The sequence below is a fragment of the Macadamia integrifolia genome, chromosome 3, assembly GCF_013358625.1.
Source record: "Macadamia integrifolia cultivar HAES 741 chromosome 3, SCU_Mint_v3, whole genome shotgun sequence".
Classification (NCBI taxonomy): Eukaryota; Viridiplantae; Streptophyta; class Magnoliopsida; order Proteales; family Proteaceae; genus Macadamia; species Macadamia integrifolia.
In genome coordinates this window covers 23889536-23910397 of record NC_056559.1, presented here as the reverse complement: position 1 = coordinate 23910397, position 20862 = coordinate 23889536, and the positions used below count along the sequence as shown (strand labels likewise).

Sequence of the window (20862 nt, the reverse complement as noted above, 5' to 3'; positions counted from 1 at the left end):
ACACTTGTTGTAACTTATAATGCAGTTGAATGGTGGGTGTTGTATGGGGGTTCGTCTTCGGAATTGAGGAAGATTGCCATCAAAGTACTCTCTCAAACATGTTCTGCATCTGGTTGTGTGAGAAATTGGAGCACATTTTCACTCATCCATTCGAAGAGGCGGAATCGATTAGGTTCACAACGTCTGAATGATTTGGTGTATGTGCATTATGAGACTGAGGATGCAACACATACGCATGGGTCAGGATAATGATAGGGGCCAGATCGAGCTTGCTGCTATTTTCTAGATCAACTCAGATGATGAGGATCCCCTAGTGGATTGGGTGAGGGATAGAGGCGAGCCGTTGATGGATCAGCCTAGAGGTAGGCTGGACCCATATCTAGTGTGATAGATGGCGGTCAATGTTGATGATTATATGGCATCGGATGGAAGGATACATTAACAGACCCCTTGGCCATTTGAGCCTACACCTGGTAGGGATGATGATGATGATGACGAAGATGATTGGTCCGTTTCATCGGGTGGTTGTACCCACACCCAGACTCAGACACATGGTTATGGTGATGATGGTGATGGTGGTGGTGATGGTGGTGGTGGTGATGGAGATGGAGATGGAGATGGAGATGGAGATGGGGGAGGTGATGAGGAGGGTGATGATGGTGGCGACAGTGACAGTGATGACGATGATGATGGTGATAGGGGAGGTGATGGTGATAGATTTAAAGAAGTTCAAGAGCAGTATGTGCAGGATGATCCACAACCGGAGCCGGTGCCATTCACTGGGGAGACTCACTTTGAGTATGCCACACAAGATTCTGATCATGGTGCACATCCATCAGGTGGAGGGAGGAGTTCAGGTTACAGTAGAGGGCCTAGTCGCCGATTCGGGAAGTGCAACGAGATTGTATGGACATCGATAATCTATCTACTTCTATTGGCGGAATGGGTTTGAGTGGAGGAAATAGTCATCCGGACAGTGAGAGTAGAGGGAGTGGGCAATGGCATGTCCCATCATTTACTGGAGGGAGCACTTGGTCGCAGTATGATGGATGTGGACCTTATGGTCAATTCATTGGGATGGGTCATACATATGGTTCATCCATTCCTAGTAGTAGTACTGACTATGGCTCCTAGACCCAGTCACATGGTAGTGGCTTTGTGGACACTTTATTCTCATACCTAGTGGTCCCAGACCCGTACACGTTGCTGGAACCATCATTTGACAGTAACCCAGTGGCGGGTTCATCTTCTTCATATTATGGTGGTGATACGTACCCTCAGATAGATTACCTTCAGTATGTAGATGACTCAGTCTTTTTGGCAGCTGTGGAGGACTACGTTCGATTATTCTCACACTATGACGTGGCATGCATTTGTGGCGCAGTCAAAGGAAAATGCACGTCGATTATTTTGTACTGAGCATGGAATCCAGCCAGGCCGTCATAGTTCTTTCCAGTAGATAGTATCTCCTACATAGTCATTATGAATTTATGATTACTGTTGTACTGTTATTTAAGTTACATGTTCAGTGTTTGACTTTAGTATTAGCGTCGCATAGTATACTACTCTAATACTCTAAATATTCGCTAATTAATGTTGATGTATATCACGGCTTAAATGCATTATTTATTTGTTTTACTACCATATTACATCTTGTTCTAGGCTTCTAGCAATGAAATATGTACAATTTTTAGAACAGTTCGACGGTTGCTGTCAACCAAAGGTACAACTCTAAAACAATATCATATTCTAATATTTTTGCAGTTTTATGTTCTTATTATGTTTATTAACCTTAAATTAGCTTATCCCTGAAATTTCAGGTCAAAATACCATTGTTTGACCACCGAAACAGCCAACCGGAAAAAAAAAAAAAAAAAAAAGGTGTTTCGGCCGAAATCTTGCCGAAATTTCGGTGGTCATGAATCTACTGAAATACCGAAACGAAACGAGATTTCGAACCTTGATCAGGAGTATAGGGCCTTTGGAGGCAGGTGCTGATGCTGCAAGGTTTCTCCCAATCTGAAATCCTAATTCAGTCAGGGTTTTCCTACTGCCTGTTGCTGCCCGTAACAGGACCTGTTGATCACCATATTTGGACTTGTGGCTGTTACAACTCTCTTTCTACCAGGCTTTGAGGTTCAGTTGAGCCTTAGTGAGTACCGCTCAAGGTTTGAGAACTCATATCGAGAATGGGATCGGTCAAGGTCGATACCAATCCGGATCGCCCTGTATCGGACAGAAATACCCCTGGTTTTACATTTATAGCCACTTTTTGACCATTTTACCAATTGTCTGTAGCGATCCACCGATATGGTATCGGCCAAGAATCGGGATCGGTCAAAGCCGATACGATCCGGTGCATCCGATTCCAACCTATCCGATCCGATTCCTCAAACCATGGTACCACTATCTTTTATTCATCCCTGTTTTCCAGGTTTGGTTAACTCTATTGGTTGGTCATATCTGAACTTAATCTCATAAGTTTGGTTTGGAGTGCTTAATCAACTGGGGTTATTTGCCTAGTGTGCTCAACCTTACATCAGCGTTGTTGACACTTACGAGTTTATGTTTATTTATTTTTTCTGTGATGAATATGCTTATATATATATATATTGGTAAAATATGCTTATATTATCCTATCCTTAGTTTATTATATGTTGATTTTTCTCATATTAGGTAATTATTAGCATAATTATATCATATTACATTGATATGACTTATATATTGCATATGCAACATATAAGTCATAATTATATAAAATTATCAATGTTTTAATAAATATAGTCATATACTGCACACCTAGGGTGCCTAAGCAATGCTTATGCGGGTGCCTAGGCAATGCTTAGGCAGGTGCGTTGTAGCCTAGGCACACCTCCAAAGCTTTGGGTTGCCTGGTCTTGACAACTATGATATAATCATACCTCCTTGAGCTTTAAGGAAGATAATGGCAACGTGAAACAGGAAGAATCTTAGCCCATCTGCCCTTTGGACTATGCAAAAATTTGAAGCTTTGGAAACTTTACTAGAATATCATTTGGTTCCCATCTGAAAGGCGAGGATGGAATTTGGACCTCAAACTGACCATGTATTCGTTTGTAAAACCCATTTGTACTGATTATTTTAGTGTTCAACTCTTAGGCTCTTATGTCACTTATGAATATAAGTTGTCCTTCAAACGTTGTTGTTGTTCTGGCTGCTTCTGGTCTGATGTTCTGCAATGTGCAGGTTTATGGGCTTAAAACACTTGTCAAGTGCTTTTTGCCACATCAAGGAACTCTTGCCAGACATCAAATTGGAGAATTATTGGACATTCTGTTACAGATGCTACAGGAGGGTGGCATTGCAGATGGTACCATACCAAGGTATGATTTCTATATTAAAAGTGAATTATGATGGCTATTTTATCCCCTTGGTGTTCCAATTTCAGCAATTTGTTTGTTATTATTAGTGCAGTTAGAAATCATAATATTTGTTGGGTCAATGGTAAACACTAGGTGACTATTCCTAGTGTTAAAAAAATTACCAAAACCTACAATTTGTTAAGGGTCACTTAATTCCGCGAAGATGCCTAGGCTCCAAGGCATCAATGCGACTGGCCACCACCTAGGATGGCCTTGTCACCATGAAAACTATGATCAACCCTGGGTAAGTGGGTATGTCATGTTGGTGCTGCTACTTCTACCTGCCAACCTGCTTGGGGGCAGCAGAGAGGGGGAGGGAGGAATTGACATTTCCACAACCACATAAGTGAAGGGTAGGAGCACTATCATCTTTGACAGGAGGCCCATGTGGGGTGTTGGCTTGAATGGGCATGGATCACTTTGTACATTAGTGCTTTTTCTGATGTAGTAGGGGAGTTGTTGCAAGGGTTGGTGTCTATTTGCTTTCTCCATTTGTTTTGCTTGTTGCTTGCATATTTTTGGGGGCTCAGCTCAGACTTTAGCCTTTTCATTGTCATTATGTCGTTTTTCTTGTAGTAAATAGGTATTGAAGGATTTAGCCAACCCCCCCCCCCCCCCCCCGGTGGGGAAAAAATATAAAAGAAACTGCAGATTCATGAAGGTTTTAACAAAGAATGAGGAGGGGATGACCTTAAAATGCCCAAATTCCTCAAGCGTAGCCCAAATATAGAACAACAGTATGAGGCATGCATCAGACCACTGGTTTTTGGGCCAATTTACCTTGTCATTGGAATATAAATTACTGGTTCTTGGGTCAATTCTGATTGATCTTCTGGGGAGAGAGTTTCCGGCGCCACTATTGTGAGGGTAATCTCCCATGCCACACTAATCAGGGTGTGGGAATCAGTTTTGTCATTGAGTGGCCCACATGGTAAGGGATGTGAGAGGGTGTTGGGAAGCATCCCCACACTGATGGTGTGGGGATCTTTTTCCTGATCTGTTAATAATGATGCTGATTTTTGTTCTACCACTCACTTGCTTTCTGAGTATTTTGTATTTGCAGTGAAAATGACAAGGCTCACATCAGATTAGCTGCAGCAAAGTCTCTTCTTAAGCTTGCTAAAAGATGGGATTTTCATATTTCACCGCAGATTTTTCACTTGGCAGTTCTGAAGGCTAGGGTATGTCATGGGTGTGTATTAGAGATTGATCTTTACATAGTATGGTGTTCTAAAATAAATCAACGACACTAGACATTTTATGAGTCCTACAAGCATTTAGGTGTCCTTTCTGGATCATTGGCAGTTTTCTTAGCAATATTTTCTGAAATTCGGGTTTTTTCATCCTTTTAATCTTTACCTCATTACAACTTCTGTTAATTATTTTATTTTATAATCTTTACCTCTTTCTATAACTGTTTGACTTTTACCTTTTTTTATTATTTTTTTTACCATTTCAGGATCCTTCATCTCGTGTACGTAGACTTTTTCTAGATAAAGTACATAAGCTTTTGAAAGAACATGCTATTCCTAGCAGATATGCCTGTGCTTTTGCTCTAGCTGGTTCAGATTGCCTTGAAAATGTGAGAGCTGTAGTTGGTTCATTTACCTTTTGTGTTTGCTTTGGTAAATGGTTTCAATTCTTTTGACTGATATACTTTTGATGTCTGTGCTAGTCCTTGAAATATATGGCTGAGTTTGTTAAAGAGTACAGTATGGAGGCTCGAGTCCGCCAGACTTCTAAGCAGGATCAAGAAGGAGAAACAATGACGAGTTATCCAGAATATGTTTTGGTGTTCTTAATCCATGTTCTTGCTCATAATTTGGATTTCCCTTCTGTTAACTGTCAAAATGAGGAAATTTACGCTCAATTTTGCAGGTCATACATATTTTTGCTGTCAACAATGCATAATCTATTCAATGTATCAATTTAATAATGTTGAATAGAACTACTTTCTTTCTGTTATTAACACTCTTTATCTCCTTTTGCAGCCCACTTGTTGTCATGTTGCAGACATTAATCAATGTCAGCTTTATTGATGGCAGTAAGAATTTTGTAAATGATACTGTGTCTTATATACAAACTATTTTTCAAGTGGTTAAGAAGGCTGAGGATGCTGTGGATATTTCTATAACTCCTGTAAGTGCATTGGATCTTACAAAAGGGTTGTGTTTCTTTAGCCTTTACTTGATATTTACGGACATTCGTGTTCGTTATGTTTCAGAAGCTGCATATTCTAGCTGACATCGGTATGCTTATCACTAAAGCATTGAGTCGTAAGACTCGTACCAGCGTGCATCCATCACATACTCATGGACATATTTTTCTGCCTTCATCATTCTACAAAACTAGCTCTGGTATTAATAGTTGGGAGGCAAGTAATCTAACACAGATATCTATTAAGCAAATGTAAACACCCATCAGTTGCAGATAATCTAAAAGCTTTTTAATTTCATTGGCCATGTACAGATTAACTCAAACTGTCTTACTGGATGCAATTTGGATGAAAACTTCATTGAAAGGCTCCTCCATATTTTTGAATCCCACATTGAACAGGTATCTTTGAAGTAGCCTGTCTTTACTTTTAGTATTGCTTCCTTTTGCTCCTCATCTTCCCAGGATCAACATGATCCCCATCTGTTTTTCAATGTGATTTTATGGAAGAATGGAATAACCAATTATTTGGCAAAAAGAGTAGCTGATGGACAGGATCTCTAGGAAAGTCTTTGAGGATATTATATTGAACTTCGAATGCTACCTTATCCTTATATTGAGAGGCTATGTTTTCCAACTAGAGTGGATGATCAAGTCCAGCGATACTCAAGCGGTTACTATTATTATGTTATTAATATCATTATTATTAGGCGAAATATTATGGTCACAAGGGTCAGATACTTTTCAAACCTCACAAGGCACCTATTCTGCCATGTGGATAGATGATGTGTCCAATCTGACCATTGAATAGAGGACATGCTCCTGATTGGCCATGTATCAAATTTCAGAGTCTAATTCAATTAAACATCCCCTGTGCATTTTCATGCAACAAGTGTATGTCCATGTATGTGTGCTAGTACTCTAGTCATTACTGTCAAGGTTTGAGATTTTGGTTTCAACCTTGGTCGAAACCGGAATATTTTGGGTCTTGACCAAAATTTGACCAAAACTCTGCATGTTTTGTCTAGCCATTTCAATAGTAAAATTGCTATACTTGGCACGAAACTTCTGGTGAACCTAAGTATAGTAAATTTTTACTTATGATATTATTCACAAATAAGCAAATACCCCCCCCCATTTGGTTCCAATAAAAATAGTTTAAAAATCAAATTCCAAAAGGATAAAAACTCAACCCCCTAGTCCCAGAATAAATACTGGATTTTTTTTTTTAATTTTTTATTGTAGGGACAATTTCCAACTTTAAAATGCTTGGATTTCTCACTTATGAAAATTTCATAAATTTTATCATTGTAAAATATTGCTAAAAACCAACAGTGCGGTAAAACAATATTTTGTTTTGATGTCCATAGCATGCACTTTAAAATGAGTTGAGCGATTGAAGTAATCTTAGACTTATTGGAAAGCTGATTTTGTGCTCTACCTAATATAAAAAGTCTCGTGTAAAAATAAAACCATTTGTCCAGTCAAACTTGTTAGAGAACAAGAGCATTTCTCTAATTGTTGTTTTCTTATGACTTAATGTGACTTGATGTTGATTTTTTATGACTTGATGTTGATTTTTGATCATACAAGATATATGTAGCATATACTAAATAATTTAAGAAAAGAGGGAAAATAAAAAATTAACACTTGGGCGCTTTGGCGTCTAAGCACTTAGGCACCCCTCTGCTGCCTTAGGTCTTCTTGGCGCCTTGGCAACTATAAAGTACATGTGTACAAAGTGTTATACGTAGTCGAGTACAAGTGTGCGATCAAGTTTAAAGCACCCTGTGAAGCTGTTCTTTCAATTCTATGTTAGTACCACATAGAGTTCTGCGAAGGCTAGAAACCTTTAGGGAAAAAGGATATACCTCTAAGTTTGAATCTTACACAATTATTGCTCTAATATTGCATATCATTGTGTTGTAATAATGGATTTTAGGAAAAATTTCAGTTGTCAAACAGGCTCTAAGGGGTTTAATGGTCTTTGTAATTCTCTAGAACTTTCTCTCCATTATTATAAATAAAGAGGGCTGGTATCATATTTGACACAATTCATAACCCCATCCAACATACTATCAGAACCATAGGATCCGAAACCTTAAGGGCTCTCTCTTCTCCATCTCTTTCTCTCTTTTTCGTTTCTCTATCTCTCTCTCTCTCTTTCTCCTCTCTCCCCCAGTGCCTCCCTCCATGTACACCCCCCTCCATCTCTCTTCATCTGTTTCTCTCTCGTGGTGGGAGCCATGAGAGCTTCTTAGACCACCAAGAGGATTTCTAGCCTCCATCCATCCATCCCTTGGGCTCTCAGACTCTCTTCTACAATGATCTGAGAGACCCAGACCCTTTTTTCTATCACTTTTTCAGGATTTTTTTTATTAAAATCATTTTTTCATTGCTAGGATGCTTTTTTCTTGCTCGATGCTCTGATCGTCTTGATGTTTATTGCAATTGGTGCTCCTTATCCTTTTAGTACTATGTACCGGCCACTTTTCCGTTTGAGGTCTTTGTTATAGAGCTATCCCCAAAATCAATTTCTCAAGGTTTTTTCCCTTTATCGATTTTGGATTTTCTAGCCTATTTCTGTTTTTTTTTTTTTTTTTTTTTTTTATTTCTGGCTAGGTTCTCTTCTATTTGCACAGCTCCCTTGAGTAGCAACCATGTCTGCCGGCTCGTTTGCTTCTATTGGCTGAGACATCATGACTCTCCCTACATTTCCTCCCTATGCTATCAAGTTTGATGGCACAAACTACCTTATGTGGTCACGCTCGGTCTGCATTCTCCATCAAGTCTCGTGGCTATTACGGGTACCTCACTAGAACCACGAAGCGTTCGACCATCAGTCCTGACATTGACAAGTGGGAGTGTGCCAACTCTCTGGTTGTGGCCTTCCTTGTCAACTCTATGTTGCCATGCTTTCACGTGGCTATCTCCTTTACTCTGCTATGAAGATCTGGAAGTCTGTTCAGGATATTGATTCTTAGGCGAGGAATGATGCTCAGGTCTTTGAGCTTCGCCAGAAGGTTTGTGATCTGAGGCAGTGAGGGCTAACTTTGTCACAGAACTACTATGGGTTGTGAACACTGTGGACTGAGCTTGACATCTATGAGGAGTATACTCCTACTACCTTTGCAGATGGCACCATTTTTCAGAAGCGAGAGGACAAGATCAGGGTCTATGACTTTCTAGCAGGTCTAAATGTGGAGTTTGATCAGCTGCGGTCCCAGGTTTTGAGTCGTGACCCCTTTCCTACCTTGGATCAAGCCTATGCTGTGATCCAACTAGAGGACAGACAATGTACCACTATGCTTCTACAGCTTGTTGCTGCTCCTACTAAGAGATCTGCACTTGTCTTTGGTACTTAATCTCTTAGTCTACCCCACAGTGTGGTGGCCCCTTCTACCAAGACTCCAGTGAAGTGCGATTACTGTGAAAAGGAACATATCACCAAGGAGCACTGTTGGAAACTTCATGATTGCCCCTGCTGATACATCTGGCAAAGGGCGAGGGAAATGTTGTGCAAGTACTCCTTGACAGGCCAACCATACTAAGAGTCCTGACTCTGACTCTGCTCCTAGCACCTTAGTAGCCTCACTATTATCTGATGAGTTACTGCCCTCCGGCGCCTTTTGACACGTCCAGACTGTCTTGCAGCGGCCATTGCAAGCTCTGCTCATTCCACCCCTTATGGGTCAAGTATCTCTTTTTGTGGCCTTACTATGTCTGTCCACTTCTACCCCTTGGATTATAGACTCTGGGGCTTCTGATCATATGACAAGCCGCTAGCCTCTTTTCTCATAGTACACCACCTGCCCTGGTAATGATAAGGTCAAGTTGGCTATTGGGACTTATTCCACTATTCAGGGAAAGGGCTTTGTTAGTTGTACCCCTTCTTTATCCCTTTCTATTGCATTGGATGTTCCTTATTTTCCCACTAACCTTTTATCCATTAGTAGTCTTACTCCCGGTCTTAATTCTAAGGTCATCTTTTCCCCGTCTCATTATGTTTTCAGGATCTGGTGATAGGGGCAATAATTGGCTCTAGTAGGGTGCATGGTGGTTTGTACCTACTTGATGGTGACTCGGTATTGGTCTCTACCATGCTCTTTAGACTTCTTTTACGTCACCTCCCATCTCTAAGTTACTACAGTGGCATCGTCAGTTGGGACAACCCCCTTTGGGAACTTTAGCTAGGTTTTTCCCTTTTAAAAATTGTATTTCAAGTTAGTTTTTTGGTAGGCATGTCTTTTGGCCAAACATACTCGGATCACTTATTTTGTTTCTGGAAATAAAACTGCCACTTCTTTTTCCTTGATGCATTCTGATATTTGGGGTCCATCCCGTTATGTGTCTGTCAATGGTTATCGGTGATTTGTCTCTTTTATTGATTGTCATTCTCGGACCACTTGGGTTTATATGGTGCGAACCAAGGGCGAGATCTTCTATTGCTTTCAGTAGTTTCACCGCATGGTTAATACTCACTATGGTGCTACCATTAAGATCCTTCGAAGCGACAATGGTTGTAAATACTTCGAAGGGTCCTTTCAGCCTTTTAGGTTTACCTTTCCGATCATGGGATGATGCATCAGACTAGTTGTGTGGATACTCCGGCTTAGAATGGGGTTTCTAGTGAATAATCGCCACCTTTGTGAGGTAGCATGCTCTCTTATGTTTGAGATTCATGTTCCTCCCTAGTACTAGAGTGATGCAATTCTTATTGTGACCTTTCTTATCAACCGAATGCCTTCTTAGGTTCATTCCTTCTGCTCCCCTCTGGATCTTCTCCAAGGTTTCGTTGCTTTTCCTGTTCCTCATAAGTTATTCAGTAGTGTTTGCTATGCTCGAGATTATCATCCTCATGGAAAGTTTGATCCTTGTGGTTTTCGGTGCATTTTCTGGGGTATGCTCCTACTTAGAAAGGCTATCAGTGTTTTCATCCTCCCACTCAGCGTTGGTTTGTGACTATGGATGTTGTCTTTGACGAATATATATCATATTACACTGTGACACCTCTTCAAGGGGAGTTTCCTTTCATTATAGAAAATGTGTTGCTGCCTCTTGAACTTGCTATGCTTGCCAGTATCCCATTTCAGGGGGAGAGTGACATTTCTACTTCGCATCAGCCAGAGATACGTGTTTATAGTGGCAGACAGTAGACGCAAACCACTACACATCCAACATCTACCATACCATGCCAATTGTCTCCTCTCGAGCTTGATATTGTCCCCTTGGACTCAAGTAATTCTCCTTCTCCTTCTGTTGATCAGTCTCTTGAGCTGCCTATTGCTGTTTGTAAAGGCACTAGGTCTTGTACTTCACATCATATTGCTAAAACTGTTTCTTACGGCTCACTTTCTCCTTTCTACTATAGTTTTATGTCTTCTCTTCCCTCTGTGTCCATTCTTTATACCTAGCAGGAAGCAAGTGCAGACTCACAATGGCAGGCAACTATGGTTGAAGAGATCCAGGCTCTGAAGAAGAATGACACATGGGATCTGGTGTCTTCCCTCACAAAATAAGACAGTTGGGTGTAAGTGGATCTTCATAGTAAAATATAAAGATGAACACAATTCATGTTCTCTTAGCTTGTGCCGCCAACTTAGATTGGGATTCCAGTAGCTAGATATAAAGAATGCCTTTTTTCGTGGGGAACTTGAGGAGGAAGTGTATATGGACATTCCTTATGGGTTCAATTGCTCCAAGACCCAGAGGAAAGTATGCAAGCTGAAGCGTGCATTGTATGGGCTAAAGAAATCCCCTTGTGCTTGGTTTGGGTGTTTCCATAAGGCTATGATTGCTACAAGCTACTCTCAAAGCAACGTTGACCACACTCTGTTCATCAAGAGATATGGTGGGAAGATTGCTGTCCTGATTGTCTATGTAGATGATATTGTTGTTAGTAGTGATGTTCTAACATAAATCTCTTGCCTCAAAAGATACTTGAGTGAGGAATTTGAGATCAGAGATCTAGGACAGCTTCGTTACTTCCTTGGCATTGAAGTTGCCAAGATTTCTCGTAGGATATACTTGTCTCAGCGGAAGAATATGCTTGATCTTCTTTTTGAGACTGACATATTGGGTGTAAGTCGGCAGACACTCCTATTGAAGCTAACAGTCACCTGATCTATCTTTCTCATACACGCCTTGACATAGCATTTGCCCATTAGCCTGGTTAGTCAGTACATGCATGATCCCTACTCGACTCACATGGAAGTTATGCTGCGTATTCTCTGGTAGTTGAAATCTGCCCCTAGACATGGCATCCTTTTTTCTCCTCATAATAATCTTCGGGTGGAGGCCTTCACGGATGTTGATTGGGTAGGTTCCCTTGATGACTGCAGGTCTACTATTGGTTATTGTACTTTTGTTGATGGTAACCTAGTTACATGGTGAAGCAAGAAGCAAGCCGCGGTTGCCCGTTCAAGTGCCAAAGCAGAGGTTTGTGCTACGGCACGTGGCATTTGTTACCTCCTATTGCTTCATTGTCTTCTCACATATTTGGCTGTCCCTGCCACCCTTCCTATGAAGCTTTTTTGTGACAGCAAATCTGCCATTAGCATTGTTCACAACCCTGTCTAGCATGATCAAACCAAGCATGTGGAGATCGATCGACACTTCGTCAGAGAGAAGCTGGATATGGGTCTATCATTTTGCCTTTTGTTCCTAGTAGTGAACAACTGACTAACGTATTTACTAAAGGTCTTAGTAGTAAGATGTTTCATTCAATTATCTGCAAGTTGATATCTATGAACCAACTTGAGGGGGAGTGTTGTAATAATAAGTTTTAGGGAAAGTTGCCAAACAGACCCTAATGGTTTAATGGTCTTTATAATTCTCTAGAAAATTCTCTCCATTGTTATGAATAAAGAGGGCTGGTGTCATATTTGACACAAGTCATAACCCCATCCAACACATTGCTGTAAAGGTGTTGTAGTCCCCAACACTTTGTTCCACCAAGATATGTAGGTGCTTGGATCAAAATAACCAATTATGAGACTTTTTTTTCCCTCTTTAGCAGATGAAACCATAGTTATTTAATTCCCTGAATTATTCGTGAATATTTTGGCCCAACTGATTTTTTTGAATAATTCAGTCCGAATCTGAATCAAAACAAAGAGTTGGAAAAAGTTGTGAATTTTTAGGAATTTTTTTTCTTTCAAAGTTGCGATAAATTTGGACCAACCGAAATATAATACTATATGCAAATAATTTGGTCATTAAAAGAAACCATAAAACACCATTCTGTTTGTGTCTCACATGCACTCAGTTATTTTATATATATATATATATATATATACCCTTCTTTTATAGAAAGGAATGAACATCCTTTACTTTTTCCTCCTTTCTTTGATATAGAAAAAAAAAATCATCATTTCATGTTTCTCGAGGGAATCTCTCACCATTGATTGTATCTTTAGAATCTTGCTACTGTTAACAATATTATAAAAGGGATGATTTTGATGGAGAGAAATTTTACAGACGTTATCAATATTATGTTATGCACAAGCATTCCACTTTGGTGCAGTTAGTATAAAAATTAGCTTATGAATTAATATAAAATGCACAGATATGTTATAAAGTCCCTATTCTTGCCACATGGCATGTTGAGTAAATGTTGCACACTATCGAATAGGAAGAGAACATCTTATCCACTGCATGGGAAGGTTGATGAGGGAACCAGCATGCAATTGAAGTAGACCTGAAGTGATATTACTATGGCCCAACTCTTATGTGCAAGTGATGCCAAAGTTTAACCTAAGATCCCTGCTGGAGATCCTAGTTGTTACTAGGAATGCTATGATTTTGAATGTTGTGCTTTTCTATTGATGAAACAAAGATTATTCCATTTTTTACATTATTTGTATATTATGAGCATATGATACTTGATTGATAATGTGAAACAAGTACTACAAATATTAAATAACATTCGAATTTTCACCCGAATATTTTCTGGTGAACGAATAATTCCTGAATCTGAATCGGAATATAAATTTATTTTCCCCACTTTTTTACCGAAATGTTCCGAATAATTTTCCGTTTAAATAATTACTAAATCTAAATTAAATAAATATGCTCGAAACCAAGTCAAAATTGACATTTCGATTGAAGCAATGCTTTTTTATATGTACATTTTTGTACTGGAATTGAGTTGAAACTAGTCATAATCAAAATTTCAGTTCGGCATGAACCTTGCATTCCTATTGAGTCACCCAGTTTCATTTTGACTTTGTTGATCACAAAATATTTTCTCGAAATCTTGGTGGTTCAACCAAGATTTCTTACTTTGATTATTGTGCAGTCTCCCAACTATGAGCAGGAACAGACGGTTTAGTTTGAAAAAACCAAAAAAATGGACTGCTCATATATGTCTTGTGACATTGTGACTTTCCGGAAAGTCACAAACAATTGTGAGACACCAATAACTACCCTTATTATTTTTTGGGGTGAGTAATAAATTCATTACCAAGAGGAAAGGAACAAAGAAGGAATTTACAAGCCCTAGGGAAAAGAAATAGGAAACAACTAAAGCCTAAAGGGGCAACAAGCTTGGAGGGTAGGAGTGAGGTGGGTGGAAGACCCCAGGACACAACAATGAGCTGGTTCCTTGGGGTATCCTCTAACATGTCAGAGGGGGAGCATATGAAGTTTAGATCTAACATCAAAGTAGGTGGCATTCCAAATCTTATTAAAAGAGCAAGAGTTGGAAGTCCATCTACGAAGATTACACTCCATCCGTATGTGGTTGATCGTCGCACAAAAGGCAAGCTTCCCAGCATTGTCACAAATAGTGGATCCAACAAACGTTGTATCAATCCAGATACATTCCCTAAAGAGGGACAGTGGGCTTCTCTTGCCATGCCAATGGCAAGAAATGACTTCTCCAAACAGAAGAGAAAGGACAACTAAAGAAGAGATGGTTTGAGTCTTCAATACCATTCTAACATAGAGGCACTGAAATGGGGTAGTAGCTAAGTTGGGAGGTAATTAACTATGATGGGGAATGTGACCTTTGAACCAAACGATTTCGTGCCAGAGGATAGGGGGCTATAGGAGTGGATGAAATTCCACAGGATGAGCCGATGAGCTGAAGATGACTGAAGGCGAGGGGGACCAGATGACTCGACCCCCGTGGAGATAGGGGGGAACTACCCTTATTATTATTATTATCATCATCATGATTACTATTCTCAATATTTTTAGGGTAAAATTTCCCTGAACCTGCCTTGTTAAGCTTATCGAGGCAACCAAAATATCTGCACATGGCAGATCGAATAGGGGCCATGGGGCCCAAAGTTTGTGGCAGTTACAGGTGGACCAGACCCCAAGGTCCCATGTTCACATGTAAAATTTCTGCCTAAACTAAGTTTTCCAATTGGCAAATTTGAGGTGTGGATAATGCACAGTAGTGCTTAGAGAACGGTAAGCATTTATGGAAATACATAGGGATGCATACCAATCAACAATAGGGTATGGTATAATACTGATTAGGCTGTAAAATTTGACACATGGTTAATCCAAATCATGTACTATCTATCAAATGGTCAACATTGCTGCATCACAGTGTTCAAAATTTATGTGAAATTTCTTTAAGATTACCAAAATATTTTGGTTTTGTAAGAAACCAAATTGAAATGACTATTGAAATTTATATGCGAAATTTACCGAAATATTATGGTTTCAGCAGGGGGGTGAAATTCAAAATTTTGAACCTAGCCCCATCATTATTTCGTGTGGCATAGTGAATATGGGATGCTTTGGCAAGCTTTAGCAAAGTCGGACCGTTCAAATTTGTTTTTCCATTATCATTATCATCATACCATAGTGTATTGTATCGGCGGATACGTATCAGTATTGATATGATATGATACTTATTTTTTAAAAATGTTTGTATCGACTGATACAGGTTTGATAATCTGATATGGTCCGGTACGGGACCAATACCAGTAACTGTAAGGTGCAGCTCCTTTAAACCTGCAAAATGGAAGACGTGAGTGAGGTGCGAAATTGTGAGCAATTGAAGGACTTGGAAACTTGTTTTTCTCTTTGATATGAGTTAGAGGAACATCTAACATATAAAACGACTCTAATCTTCGCCATTTCAACAAGTTTAGGGGACTTAAAGTGTTCAATTCACAGATCGAAATAGATTTGCATAAAATAGTGGTAAAATTGCAATTATCTCTTTTTTTTTTTTTGTTTGGTCGAATCTTTTTTTTTTTTTTTTTAATTCATCACTATATTAGGTAAAAATGACTCTGATCTTTCATCAAGCTGATATTTATTTACATATTGCATAATTAGGTGTTTATGCTTCAAAACTGTATTATGTATCATAATCCATTTCCATGCGTATCTTTAGCATTTCTTGCATCTCTCCAATACGATACCATAGGTCTCAAAAAATCACCTCTCCAATATGATACCTGATACTGATTCTTAAATCCGTGATCACCATCATCGTTATTATTTCGGGCCTTGTTGTCATACAATGACATTAAGGAAATTTTGTTGAATATACGAAGGTCCCCTGCTCATATGTTTACCAATCTGAGTTTTCCACTACCAAGGGGGTGCATGATACTACAGTGGGGCTGCATTTACATACACAGGAAGATATAGCACTCGGTTGGAGAGTAAGTGGTTGAATTTGAGGCTGAATTCAACACATGGCCTTCATCCAACTATCAGCATTATTCCATATGGCAAAATTGGGTGTGCCTGTTAGGGAGATTCCATCCTAAATTGCTATGTGGGAAACTTTTTTCTATTGTTATATTACTATTTATTGTTGGTTCTGACAGTTTTTTTTTCTCTATCCAGCCTCCTAGTTCACTTGCTAAACAAGGTAGAAATTTTCAAGGAGATAATCTGCGAGAAGAAGATATGAAGCACAATGCAGTGAACTTGATGTCATATGAGCAAGCTGATTCATTAAGAAGCAGGGCAAAGAAGGTAAAAAAGAACACTTCTCATGGAATCGAATCCCGTAAAATAATGAGGCCACAAGTTAGTACTGGGACAAAAAGTAAACAGGCACTTTCTGCTGCTGCTTCTAAATCTGTGATGAATAATGAGACTTCTGTTGTGAATGAGAATAGAAAAGTATCACATGGAAACGGGGAACTGAATCTGGCACAGGATCAGCTTTTACCTTCTTGTAGCTCTGCAACTGCATCACATTTCTCAACCCAGGTGGTGGATTATGTAAAGTGTAGTTCTTTTGAAAAAAATGACGGGGAAATGACTAATGTTAATGTCATTGCTGATTCTTTCGATTTCCTGGAGACTAACTTAGAAAGAAATCCCACCTCTGAGGTATGACTATTTTTGTCCCCTTGGTTGCTAGAAATAGTTAGAATGCTCAGTTTAGTCTTTAACTGGCCATAGTTATGAAACACTCTAGGAGGATGGAGGTAGGGATGAGGAGCTAGTTGGACAGCGTATCAAATTATGGTCTCCATTTGATAAATGGTGAGTGCTATTAACTTAAGGTCACCCCTAAACATTCTAGTAATCACTTACACATTATCTTGGCTTTCTTGCAGTTTCTATTCAGGCACGGTCAGTGGGTTTGACTCTCAGAACAATAGTCATAAGGTAATTCGCTGCAATGTGGACCTAATGCGACATCTGAAATTTCGACATTCTAGTGATCACTTACACGTTATTTTTGGTACGTGTGCTTCATACTAAAGTGCTCCTTGGTCCAGATACCACTATGAGCATTTGCTAATTTCTATTTCAGATCACTCCCAAATTTAGGAACTGCGTTCCTAAAATTTCAGAACCATGGATCATGGGCATTCTTGCTCTAAAACCTCATGATCTGGAAATCTAACATGATTCAAGGTGGGGCCTAGAGAGGTTCTGGTTACCAAGGTCATGACTCTGATAATACAGCTACAGTGCACATTATCCATGTATTTACTTCTTGGTGCTTTCTATTCAGTAGGATGTAAGAAATCACATTGTTCTCACTTTCTTACCTAATGTCACAACCTGGTGCTGTTTCATTCTTGACTTTCATTGCTAAAATGTTCATTTCCTTCGTGGATATGATTATTTTTGTTTGTTCATATGCATCTAGTAGCTGGTTTGTTCCTTTTCTTTTCATGGATGGAATTTTTCTATTTTTCTGCCTGACCACCCAAAATTGAATGTGGTGGATTTGAAAGATTACCTATGACAGCGGAGAGGTTGAACTACTATGCCTATCAAGTGAGAGTTGGGAAACTATTAGCAGTGCATCACTTTCTGATAAGGTATGTGTAGATTTGTCTAGTTGATTGTGCAACTAAAATTTTTGCTTACTAGGATGTTTTATTGAAGCAGGAGGCACACAAGTTTCCTTCGCGACACTGGTGAGTGGTTGATTCACTATCATTTTGTCTTTCTATTAGATCCACTCCAAGTGATTTTTCAGTCCCTCTGATTCATAGCCATTTTTCAGAAATTTTCACTGGATTTGTGTCGATATGCCTGCTATGGTTCTTCAAAATTGGTCACTGGATTTTGGGGTAATTTTATATGGAGTGACTGTTATTGGTTGTACCGAAAAAAAAAAAAGTTATTGGTTTCCCCAAGAATTCCTTGGATTCGTGGCTGTACTCAAATCTTTTTTCCCTGCTGTTTCGGATGTTCTTGTTGATGCTGGTGCTATATATTCTGCTTTATTGTATAGGGTGTTCTCTATATTCAAAGAACCCCTGTCGTTACTGGACCCATTACCCTCTGGAATCTGCATTTTTCTAAACCAGTGCTGAATTAGGTGGTTTCCAATTTTTCTTTTGGGAATTTTGCTAACTTATTTTTGTAATGATTTCCCTAGTCTTAGGAAAGGTTCACGAAGGGATATTTTATGTTTGAAGGGAATTCATAAGGATAGAACGATTTTTTCCCCATTATTTTCCTACCTCTTTGTGGGGAGGAGGTTAGGAATCAAAGTAAATGGTAAGATGGCTGTTGGTTTGGATTGGTAATTAAATGTTTGGATTTTTTCTTTTTTTTGGCTGTGGATTAGACTCTTATGTTGTTATTGGTGGAAAGGGTAGGTATAGTGATGTTTTAATGATAGATTTTCAATAACCTTTTTGATGCTGTTAAGGTATCCAATCAGGCAAGTTGGGCCTGGTTGGGCTCTATGGGCCTTGAGCTTGTTATTTTTGAATGTTTTTATTTAATGGGATTCTTTTGTAAGCCCAAAAGTTAGGATCTAAAGAGGTAAACGAAATTAAGTATAGGGATAAGAACACAAGATTTATCCAATACACAGGGGCCATTATGTTATGTTATTTCTTATTTGGTACTATAATCTAGATTGGACACAATCTTGTCCTTGCTTCCAGCTTTTCAGATTAGATTTGGAAACTTGCTCTTAGCCTACAGTTGATAGAGTTCTGCTTTTATTTACATTCCTTCTACAAACGAGATCGAGTTAAAACAGCCTTTATATATGTAATAGAATAGAAATCATTTTATTTTATTTTATTTTTTATTTTTTAATTTTTTTTAAATTGAGTTGAGATTGTGATTTCTCTCTCACCCATAATCAACTCTGTTATCATTTGATCCTCATCTCAGCAGGACAGAAACAACACTTAATATACTGTTCGAAATATAAGTAAAAGAAGCTCATCACCAGCAGATCTATATTCTTCATTCGATCTGAGGATAAGAATTTCGATCTCAAGGCAGGTTTAGACCCAGCTCGAAACCGAGATATTGGTTGAGACCAGGTACTTTTGGGGCAAAATTCGATATGTCATGGGTTGGTCGAAACTAGTTGAAACTGGGCTGGTGAAAAGCTTAAAACTGGTCAAAATTGATCAAAACTGATCGAAACTGCCGAAGTTTGAAATATCGTCGAAACCGTTCGAAACCCATATCATTTTCAATGTAACCTGCTTGAAACTGTCCCAGTTTCGACTGAAATTTAGAACAATGATTTGATCTTCATTATTTTCCTTATTAGGAATGGGACTTACTGAACTAAGCCTTTTCCAAACTAAATGGGGCAAGCTGCATGAATTCTGTTCTGCTGTTCAACATCCTTAGGTCATGTTAGTTGTCAACCATAGGCTATTCATATATTTCTTTACTACTTCCAAAGCCACCTTTGGCCTACCTCATTGTTTTTTCCGTGTAATTTATAACATGGCCTTCCTCCTTACTGTTGCACTCAAAGGCCAGTAATGGGACATAGTTTGGAATTATCCAAGTTAATCAGTAAGTGTTTGATCTTTTCTATTAGGTTACAACGTCTGTGAAAGAAATATTTACTTAAATTTGGTAGAGCTCCTCTTTATCATTATGGTTAGGAGTTGAAACCGTTTTTTCATGGGGAAGGGGGGAACAAAGTTCCTATTTCTGATATAAGTTTCAGGTGTGGATGTTGTTTCTCACATTCCAAGAAATACTGGTTCATGTTCTTGTCATATTAACAATCTAACCTACACTTGGACACAAGGATCATACCTGAAATATGTAAATCGTTGTCCTAATGACTGGTGTTGTATTGTATTTTTTTTTTGGGTGACTAAGAAATATATTATGAAAGAAGGAAAATACAAGCAGCCCCTAGAAAGGCAGGGGAGAGAGAAGAAAAAAACAAAAGCAAAGCCCAACCCTTAGATAGGAGGGGCATGCGGTTAATACAAACAAATGGGATGGCCTCACGAATCTACAATGAGCCTGTTCCTTGGGGAGTCAATCCATCGGGAGGGAAACTCGGAAAACTTGACTCTAATGTCAAATGAGATGTCCTAAATTTTCTGAAATATTTGGCTTTGGAAGTCCATCTTCTGAGGTTGCGTTCCTTCTAGATATGGTAGAATGTGGCACCAAAGTTAAGCTTTCCCACTGTATCACAATTGGAGTTACTTGAGAAGGTCATATCTACCCAAATCCATTCTCTAGCAAGGGGCAGGATCCTCCTACTTTGGGGTCAACATTTGGCAGGAAGCCCTTTCCAAAATCCAAACTCAGGAGGAGAAGGGGCAGTTGAAAAATAGATGGTCAACATCTTTAGGGAGTTCTAATAGAGGTAGAATAAAGGAGGAGTCAGGATCCAACTCTGAATGAGGAAAGACTGAGTTGGAAGTTAATTTTGTATTTCATGTCTTACATTAGGATTAAGTATTTTTATGAAGGTTTCTGGAATGTATGCTAGGATTTATTAACATTTTAATTATGTTTGTTTGAGATGTAGAAATGAATCTTCTCAACCATGTATTTTTTTTTTTCTTCTAGTAGATTCCAATGAAGATGTGGACAAATTGAGTTTCTTCATATTTTCTAGCATTTATTG

The 20862-nt window shown here is 39.0% G+C and overlaps 1 protein-coding gene across 7 annotated transcripts in view; it reads left to right on the top strand.

Moving 5' to 3' along the window:
• The window catches only part of LOC122073829 (sister chromatid cohesion protein PDS5 homolog A), an 87974-nt gene that overhangs the window by 53256 nt on the left and 13856 nt on the right, over positions 1 to 20862 (top strand). For 6 of the 7 annotated variants that reach the window (XR_006138881.1, XM_042638485.1, XM_042638482.1 and 3 more), the window contains exons 17-28: positions 3226 to 3362; positions 4465 to 4582; positions 4861 to 4983; positions 5077 to 5279; positions 5393 to 5540; positions 5626 to 5775; positions 5871 to 5957; positions 16377 to 16871; positions 16960 to 17027; positions 17102 to 17153; positions 17732 to 17818; positions 17889 to 17917. Coding sequence is in view for 5 of the 7 variants with exons in the window: in XM_042638485.1 (XP_042494419.1) it covers positions 3226 to 3362; positions 4465 to 4582; positions 4861 to 4983; positions 5077 to 5279; positions 5393 to 5540; positions 5626 to 5775; positions 5871 to 5957; positions 16377 to 16871; positions 16960 to 17027; positions 17102 to 17153; positions 17732 to 17818; positions 17889 to 17917 (1697 nt within the window). In the remaining 2 variants the exon portion in view is untranslated. Of the gene's footprint in view, positions 1 to 3225; positions 3363 to 4464; positions 4583 to 4860; positions 4984 to 5076; positions 5280 to 5392; positions 5541 to 5625; positions 5776 to 5870; positions 5958 to 16376; positions 16872 to 16959; positions 17028 to 17101; positions 17230 to 17731; positions 17819 to 17888; positions 17918 to 20862 lie in introns of all 7 variants that reach the window. The other variant, XR_006138882.1, reaches the window with a different exon arrangement.